At 35.0% G+C, this 9,218-nt stretch overlaps 1 protein-coding gene across 1 annotated transcript; it reads left to right on the top strand.

Moving 5' to 3' along the window:
* Nucleotides 1-5,619: 5,619 nt before the first annotated feature.
* On the top strand, nt 5,620-8,558 carry LOC107645696 (ENTH/VHS protein). The gene is made up of 2 exons (XM_016349771.3): nt 5,620-6,054; nt 6,577-8,558. The coding sequence occupies exons 1-2, from the start codon at nt 5,848-5,850 to the stop codon at nt 8,302-8,304; spliced, it is 1,935 nt and encodes a 644-aa protein (XP_016205257.3). The 5' UTR covers nt 5,620-5,847; the 3' UTR covers nt 8,305-8,558.
* Nucleotides 8,559-9,218: the final 660 nt, after the last annotated feature.

Below are 9,218 nucleotides of genomic sequence, written 5' to 3'. Positions count from 1 at the left end.
TCTTAACTCTCATATGCAATTTCTATCTCCACCCGCCCTAATAATATTATCTAATGCATTTGCCTTAATGGCAATGTGTTCACTCTTCGCCCAATTGAAGAATGACCTCACCTTCTTTTCCTAATATATATATATATATATATATATATATATATATATATATTAAAGTAACTAAAAAAATAACATTAACGTGTCAAATTACATTCTCATAATCTAGTAATATCCAACACATAGCTTAATTTGTTTAGAACGATCTATCATCACTTTCTAAAAAACAATAAAAAATAAATGCATAAAAATAAAATAAATACTAATATCCAGTATGACAACACTCAAAAATAAACTTTTCTTTATCATATCAATTAAACTAGAAATAGAGAAAACACGCATTACATAATCACATACTCATATTATCAAGCTAATAGTTTTTGACAAGGTTGTAAAAACCGAACCGGTCAATGAACCGATGAGACGACTGGTTCATTGGTTCAGTGATTCGATCGGAGTTCAACCGATTTAATTAAATATTAAATAAAATTATTAAAAATTTAATATATAATTTTAAATATTTAAATTCAATAATTTCTAAGTCAAAAAATTTTAATATGAAAATAATTTTAGAGTTATACTTCAACATGAGAATAAAAAGTATTATACCTCAAAATTTGACATTAGTAATTTTCTTAAAAAAATTATTAATAAGGTTTGATTAACTAATGTATACTAGTTAAACACAGACAAAATTACAACTGCACAATTATAAGAACTCATAACACTGAACCAAAAATTAGAGAGATAAGCACGGTGGATACAATTTGTTCTTAATGCATAATATAATTTTTTTCTACAATGAAACTAGAAACACTAATACTGGATAGGTTAAGATGCTTAATAAAAACATTAACAGGGATAATCTATTCATATTAATTAACATAAGGTCTCTCTATTATTTAGATATAAATGGTACCAATGAAAATAAAAAATAGGCAAATCAATACAGGAACATATCCGCGAATGCTATGATTAATTGAATTGGGTGAGAAATTTGCCATGGCTTAAGAAGCTGATCCGATTACAAAATTCTGAAATCCAAATTACAAATTACATACAAAATCCAAAATCCAAAATCCAACCTTTAGAATGATTAATTCATATAATTCTGAATTTAAATCAAGAATACAGAATAATTAATTCATATAATTAACTCTTTGTGATTGTTCCATCTTCAATGTACAACAAAAAAAAAAAACTAAAATTAGCAAAATAATTGATAAACTCCACCATAAAACTAAAATCAGCAAACTCCACAATAAAATTAGGAAACTTCACAGCAAAATTATGAACAAATTAACTCAGTAAACTTCACGATAAAACTAAAATCAGCAAACTCCACAATAAAATCAACAAACTCCATAGAAAATTATGAACAAAATTAATTCAGCAAACTAATTAACTATTATCACAGAAAATTATGAACAAAATTAACTATTATCAGAGGGAGCTCAAACAGGGGAGAAAGGAGACACAATGGCGAAGAGGAAGGGGAGTGCTTACCGGCGGCGAAGAGGAAGGGGAGTGACGGCGGCGACAGAAGAGACGGCGACACCGGCGAATACAGAGAAAGAGCTCGAACAGAGGAGAGGAGATGCGGTTGCTGTGGGCCTGCGGGGCTGTGGTGGCTGCGGGGCTGCAGGGATGCGGTGGCTATGGAGGTTGCGGTGGCTGTGGGTTCCGGGGCTGGGGGCTACGCCGCTAGGGTTCTTTTCTTTGTCTTTCTTTGAATTTTCAGAGAGAAGAGATGAGTGGGACTGGGGCTAGGGGGACTGGACATCGGGTATCTATTTACATGTTTTTTTTTTAAAGGGGTCAAAACAGCGCCGTTTTGGAGGGAGTAACTAAACCAGAAAACCTCTAAAAAATCGGTCGATTCTACTGGTTCAACGATTAATCGCCGGTTTCATTGTTTTTTTTATCGGTTTTTTATCAGACAGCTTTTAAAGTCGACCGAACCGCTCTAATGACCGGTTTCTGGTTAATCTGATTGAACCGGCTGGTCCGGTTCGATTTTCAAAACTATGATTTTTATACATAAATAGAGAACTCTTAATTTAGTTTAATTGCTAATTCTTTTTATAATTTTATATACATAAATTAGAAATAAAATTCAAAGTGAAAACATACTAATAGACTTCAAAACAAAGTAATTAACTAGCTGGCTCAGATTCCATGAACAAAACAGCAAAAAATTTTTGGAATCTAATTAAATATATATCAATAAAAATGTCACCGAAAAATTATTAAGATTTTATAAGATCTGTACCATTGAATTATCTTACATAATGCTCTATGTTTGTTTCACCACATCATAACATTATTCTTAGACTTGTATCTATATGCAAGAATATAATATCTTAGTTTAATTAAAAGGTTTGATTTCTAAGTTGATGAAATATTAAAGAAAGCAAATAATGATGATAGCACATAAGATTTTATACTTATCATGCATAAAAGTTTAAAATATGCTATTTAGATGAGTCTAATGTTGATATTTTTTCATAATATATATAATTTTTTTTATCTCCGAAAATTGAATAATGTTCAAGAATTTTTAAGAGCACCACACAGAGATTTACATAGTTATCAAGTGAAGATACACAAAGTTCCATTATCAGATTTAGAATTGGGAACAAGTACAAAAAGCTCTCAAATGAACTCAAAATCATATTTTTCTATCATCAAACTGATTCAAATTGAAACATAATACTCTTACCTTCTCTTTCTATTTGTTACTATCACTTATAATCTATTTTATTGACCAGAATAGAGAAAAGAATATAACCCAACATAATACTCCAACTGAACCCTAAACATAATACTCCAACCAAACTCCATTAAAAATATAATCGTTTCAGAAATTGAAAACTATATGTTTATTGTGCATTTACATACCCAGAACAGAGAGAAAAGAAGATTACCCAACACATATATGCTCAAAAAGAAAAAGAAAAAAAGATATCCAATACAGCAACATACAAACAAACAATAAGATTACAATTATTTTAAACTTTGAGTTGAGCTTTCTAGCACAAATGAAGGAGAAAGATTATGATAGATCAATAAAAAGCTTCACAAAATTAGGCGACACATACAAGTGAAGAAGACACAAAGCTGCAGAAAGCCAGAAACAGAGGAGAAGAGATTAGAACTAGTTAGGGTTTGTAAAAAGGAGAAGGAAATTGTCATAGAACAATAAAAAGCTTCACAAAATCAACCAACACATACACACAATATAAAATGCACGAAGTTTAAGAAACAGAAGAGAAGAGTTGAGAATTTATTAGAGTTTGTAAAAGGAGAAGGAGATATTTGAAATTTTAAAAAATCAATGAGGATAAAATAGTCTAAAAAAAATTCAGATATGTGCCCATGGCTTTAATTTCGTGTCTCATCATTTTAGTGAGACACAAAGAACATGTATATTGTGTATGTTTATGGGTATGCGTGTCTTTCTCATTTTTGTGTCTCACAAACCAAACAAGGGACACGTTTTACTGTGTCTATGTCTTGGCCAGACACACACACTAAACAAATGCAGCGTAGGTTAACGGATCCTACGGATTGGACCGTGTGTGTGTGTGTGTATTCACAAATTTCAATTTTTAAACTAGAGACATTTATGGCTAATTCGATAGGTTAAACAAATTGACCTATTTATTTTTTTTAGAATAAAATCTCATTCTGATTTTTGACAATTTTGTGAAACCCTTAAAAAGTATAATGTCATCGCATCTCTTATTCATCACTTCCGTTGGATATTCTGGTCCTGGTGTGAAACTCTGACAAAAAGAGGCGGTGACGCTCCTAAGTGTCAATCGGACTTTCTTTGGGATAGTTTGTCCTCTAATCGACTTTTTTTTCAGACAATTAAACTCCTAAAACTTTTGATACAGGACTCTTAAACCCCTGTCAATTTATATAAAAATATTTAAAACCACGAACACTAAATTTTAGCCCTATATAATACTTGCTGTCAACTAGCTGGATTGGTTGCTGCTGTCCTGATAGATCGCCAGTAGTCTTAGGAGTTCTTTGCTTCTTTTTCTTTTGTTGCCAGTTAGGATACCTTAGAGCTCATTTTCATGTTTTGTAATAATGACATTTTCTCCCACACTTACTATATGTAACCTAGAATCATCTCTTCATTTTTGTGTCATTGTTCTCAGTCAACAGACAAGATACTTTGTCCACTTTTCTTCTTAGTTTGAACGTCTAGGAAGTCTCTTGATTAAAGGTGTTTGTAGCTTATAGTCAATTGATGATATCTCTTGCCAATATTTCTTACTGTTCACTAGTTTGATGGTGATCTCATAAATCTATATTCAATTAGGGAACCTATGAACTTACCATTCAGGTAGTTGAACACATCATCTTCATCTCTTTCAAACTATTTTTTATGGTAAAACACAGGCACAATTTTATAAGCCATCTGGAGCAACATAACAGTAAATTAAACTAAACTCTAACAGAATCAATTTTTAATTCACTCATAATACCTCACTCAGCATTAATCAGAAATTACTAATTTATTTTTATTATTTGATTTCTTTACTTAACCCTAAAATAGAAAATATTTGTCATCCTAACAACTAGATAAGTCACTAATTCCAAATTGCATGCAATAGATTTACAAGGGAGGACCACTTAAAAGGACCACACACATAGGTACATAACCAAACATAAAAAAATACTAGAAAACAGAGCAAAAAGCCTACTTCGTGTTCCTCGAACAAGACATAACTGCACTGTCAGTCGTTGTACATCCTCCGTTACGGTATCTCTAGTTTGAGAATTTCTAGCGTGAAATAGGATTTTTCTTAGGATTTTCTATAATTATTGGTGTCAATAACGGAGATGAAGGAAAGAGTTTACCTATATAATGTTGTTGTGAAACGCAATATTTTGTCCTCATCAAAATACTAACGTTTTGATTACTATATCAAGGGCCGATTTGTCCCACACGAAAATTATCCAATAACACATAAGATCGTTATTTTACACGTAGGAACGTAATTTTACACGTAGGATTAGTTTTGCTTTTTGTTGACGGAGACTTTCACAGAAGGATTATAATGTCTAATGGAAGTGATAAATAGGGGTCGCGATGGCATTATACTTTTCTTAAGAGGTGGAAAAAAGTTTCGTGAAATTGTCAGAGACCACAATGAGATTTCACTCTTTTTGTTTTTAATTAGATAAAAAAAATCCAATTTTAGACTACAACAAATGATACTTTTTTGGCAAAAAACATTTAACAAACTCTTTTAGTAGATCAGGTCAAGCCTTTGATCGAATCCAAACAAATATTGAAACGGACCCAACGGATTAAACCCGTCCTTAAATGGAGACAGAGAAGTCAGAGGCTGCAATAATATTGGGTCATCAAAGTGGACACATGAGATGTATATAGTATCTTTGGATTGGACTTTATTTTAATTTTCTCAAAAAGGTATATAGTTTATCTTTTATTTTTGGGCTTCAAAGAGAGGACAAGGCCCGCAAAAAATATGTTACATAATCTGATATTTGCTTCTATTTTCAATTTGGATCCATATGACTTTATATGACCCAATTATATTGAAAGTCGGCAAACGGCTGATGATTTTTATCAGATTCAGTTGGAAGCCGTTGACATTTCGCGCGGACGGCGTCACCAACACGAAAAAGGGGCAATTTTGCAAGGCACTATAAATTTAGGGTTTTTATAACTGCAGTATAAATGATAATGAATATATAACTCACATTTACGATTGAAATTGGGATAGGGATTGGATTGGAAGTTGGAAAAGTATGGAAGCAGAGGAGAGAGAAAGAGGAGAAGGGATTGGGAATGGAAGAAAGGTGATTGTTTTGATCGAAAAGGCAACCAACTCCACCGAACCCGAGGTGGATCCCCGCCTCCTCAATGCTATCAAGGCGGTGGTCCGATACTCCGATTCCGAGCTCCGCCTCTCTGCCGAAATTCTAATGGATCTCATGAAGCGTGACCACTCGCAGGTTCTCCTTTTTCTTGTTCCCTAGGGCTTAAATTTCTTCCTGCTGTTTTCTCATTAGGGTTATTTTCAATTGGACAAGTTTTCAGTATTTGTCGATCTTATCTGCAAAGAAAAACGAAAAAAAAGGATGTAATATTTGTTGCATTCAAGTCTTATTGATATGGATAGGGCAGGGCAACCCCATGCTTACTTGACCAATTAGCTTGAAAAGGCATGAAATCATGATCTTGGTCACGTGGGATTTGAGTGAAGTTATGAAGTGAGTGAGTGTTTTGGCTGTACTTCTTCGTTGTGCATTGATTGATAAAAAAATTCAGCTGTTCTTGTTGCGGGAAGCTTTTGTTTTGTAATTGATTATCTATCGGACCAAACCGAAGTAACTAGTTTTAAAATTATAACGACGGGTGGGGATTATCCTGGGTTCCGCAGGCATAATTGACTAAGTGGATTACTTTAACTTTAAGATGCTGCTGTCATCTCTGAAACATGATCCTGAATTGATCGTGAAAGATATGTGTTGCAGGTTAGGTACCTTGCACTTCTTATCATCAATGAGCTGTTCATGCGTTCGAAGCTTTTTAGGACCCTTATTGTTGAGACTTTGGACCAGTTAATGACTTTGAGTGTTGGGTTCAGGCGAAATCTGCCTCTGCCTGCTCCACCAGCTGTTGCATCTGTTCTGCGTTCTAAGGCCATTGAGTTCTTGGAGAAGTGGAATGTGTCATTTGGGTTTCATTACAGGCAGCTTAGATTAGGTTATGATTACCTAAAGAATACTCTTAGGCTTCAGTTTCCTAACATACAGGCTAACCGGGAGCGAATTCAGCAAGAGAGAAGGGAAAGAGAGAGGAAGTCTAAAGAGATTTTATTGAAGAAATACGAATTCTTGAAAGAAAATGTATCTTCAATTGAGGGAGGAATACTGTCTACAGTGGAAGAGATTGATGAATGTTTGGACATTTTGCACTCAGAGCATGAATCCATGTCAGATGATATCTTAGATGATGATGATGATGATGCTGCATTCCGATCCTTAGAGCTGCAGCGGATTCGTCTTGATGCATTGAGGGAAGGGGAGAAAGTTTACGAGAATAGTGAGAACAAGGTCATTTTTGATGCCTTGAGGGAGCTGTACAAACTTCTAGTAACAAAGCATTTGGTTTGCATCCAAGAGTGGATTTCTGTTCTAGTAAAAGTTGAAGTGGCAGATAATAGATTCAGGGATTCCTCTCTGAAACTATTCATAGATATCCTAAATCGTCTCAAATCAGTTAAAAGAAAATGCGAGGAGGCAGGTTGTTCTCTTACAAACTCATCAAAACCAAATGAGGAAGAAGATTTTTGGGAGGAGGGTATTGTTGGATCTAATGGAACCTCATTGAGTATGACTAGTAATGAAAACAAGGCTCTTGAAATCGCATTGAGTACAACTGGTATAGAAAACAAAGCACCTGCCATGGTATCAAGTTCCCATAGAATGAATATGAATAACAAGAAAAGTTCTGCTGGCTCTAATACTGACAGCATGCAGCATGGAAAAGAAGAAACTGAGTCAAATACTCTGAGGAGTAAACTAATGGCTGAAGCCCCTGTGGTGCATTGGGGTTCTAACTTGGATGACTGGGGTTCACAGAGAGTTTATATGGCCAACCAGCGGGGCTTGGAGCTTCAAAGTCACTGGGGTAGGGTGGACAATGATAGAGTTCTTCCAGCAGACAAAATTGATGAACTGAATGTTCAGGCCGTTCCTTATGAAGAAGAGCAGGTTGAGATACAACCATGCAGTGCTCCTTTGAGGAATGGTGGACTATGTCAGAGAAGAGATATAAAAGTTTGCCCATTTCATGGACCTGTAATTCCTCGAGATGATGAAGGGAGACCACTTGACAATCTGAGCCCATCAAAGGAAACAAACATGAATTTCAAGACTGATTTGGTAGATGAGTTGGCAAAACAAGCAGTGAAAAATGTTCGCGAAAGAGACAAAGAGGTGGCAGAAAAGAGAGTAGTGGATAAACGATCATTGAAGCGGGCAAAACTTGCTAAAATTCGAGAGCACAATGAAGTAGTCTTGCGCGATGCTGCTTTGGCTTCAACTTCAAGATCAGCGGCACTTGGGGAAGATGGTGAGGATAAATCATCTGCCAAAGAAAAGAAGAAAGGTCTTGCATCCATGCTTCAAAAGAAAGTCACATCCAAAGATAGAATTGCCCAAAAGCTTTTGGGTTCGCGGGCAAGGGGCTGCAGTTAGGCAGCAGCTTCTCATGCTGCTTTATTTTTCTTTGGCTGATTATAATGTCCACCAAGAATGAAGGAAAAAGCAGTTTGTTTGGCCAGTCTCTGTAATTTGGAGAGGAGCGAAATTGAAAACTTATTTTACCACATTTTCTATAATTTTTTTCCCGTATATAGTAGGTGCCAAGATGTGTTTATGTTAACCATAACTATAATTGGTTGCCACAGGCCAATAATTTCATCAATTATTATTCTCATCAAGGTTGTGTTTATGTCAAGGTTGTGTAATGTGTGTAGCCCATGAAGGAATCTCACTTATAAAAATACCTCGTGGGTGGTTGTAGAATCATTAATGACATCATAAATGCCTTCCATTTTCATTAAATAAGGGCAGCTCGGTAGTCTGAGTTGCCAGTGCCCAGTGGTGGTGGTGGTGGACCTCCATGACTCATGACCAAATTATTGCTTTCCCCTAACAAGAAGACTCTAATAGCGAATTTCGACTGTACTCAAAAATTAGTTATTTTGGACTGTACTCAGCAAGCCTCAATGTCAAGCATGAGGCACCTAAAATTAATAATTGTATGTATGGTGTTTGTTTCTTTCTATTGTGTTCTTCGATACCAGGAAGATCAATGTGAAATAGTCTTTCTGGATAAGACTAAACATGCACGATGGAAAGTGTATGTGAATTGTGAAGTAACAAGAGAAAGGGGGGGGGGGGGGGGGGGTTAAGCGACACAATGATGATGATGATTGGGGGGGGGGGGAATAATAATTCAATCCTGCTACGTAACCAGTAACCATAAGAATTTTACCAATTTCTGCCAACTCTTATTTATAATTGTATTTAATAAAAGTGTCTTTATGGATGTATCTAATAAAAATGTCTTTTTTATAGATGTGTGTGTTCTTTGTGGATGTGTCTCC

Source organism: Arachis ipaensis, chromosome B6, assembly GCF_059453495.1.
Source record: "Arachis ipaensis isolate K30076 ecotype BB chromosome B6, ASM5945349v1, whole genome shotgun sequence".
NCBI classification, from domain to species: Eukaryota; Viridiplantae; Streptophyta; class Magnoliopsida; order Fabales; family Fabaceae; genus Arachis; species Arachis ipaensis.
The sequence above is the reverse complement of the archived record's forward strand: the minus strand, read 5'-3'. Positions and strand labels throughout refer to the sequence as shown.

Coding starts and splice junctions, on each gene's coding strand:
- LOC107645696 (XM_016349771.3), top strand. CDS start 5,848: ATGGAAGCAGAGGAGAGAGAAAGAGGAGAAGGGATTGGGAATGGAAGA. Junction 6,055..6,576: donor TGAAGCGTGACCACTCGCAG/GTTCTCCTTTTT, acceptor TATGTGTTGCAG/GTTAGGTACCTTGCACTTCT.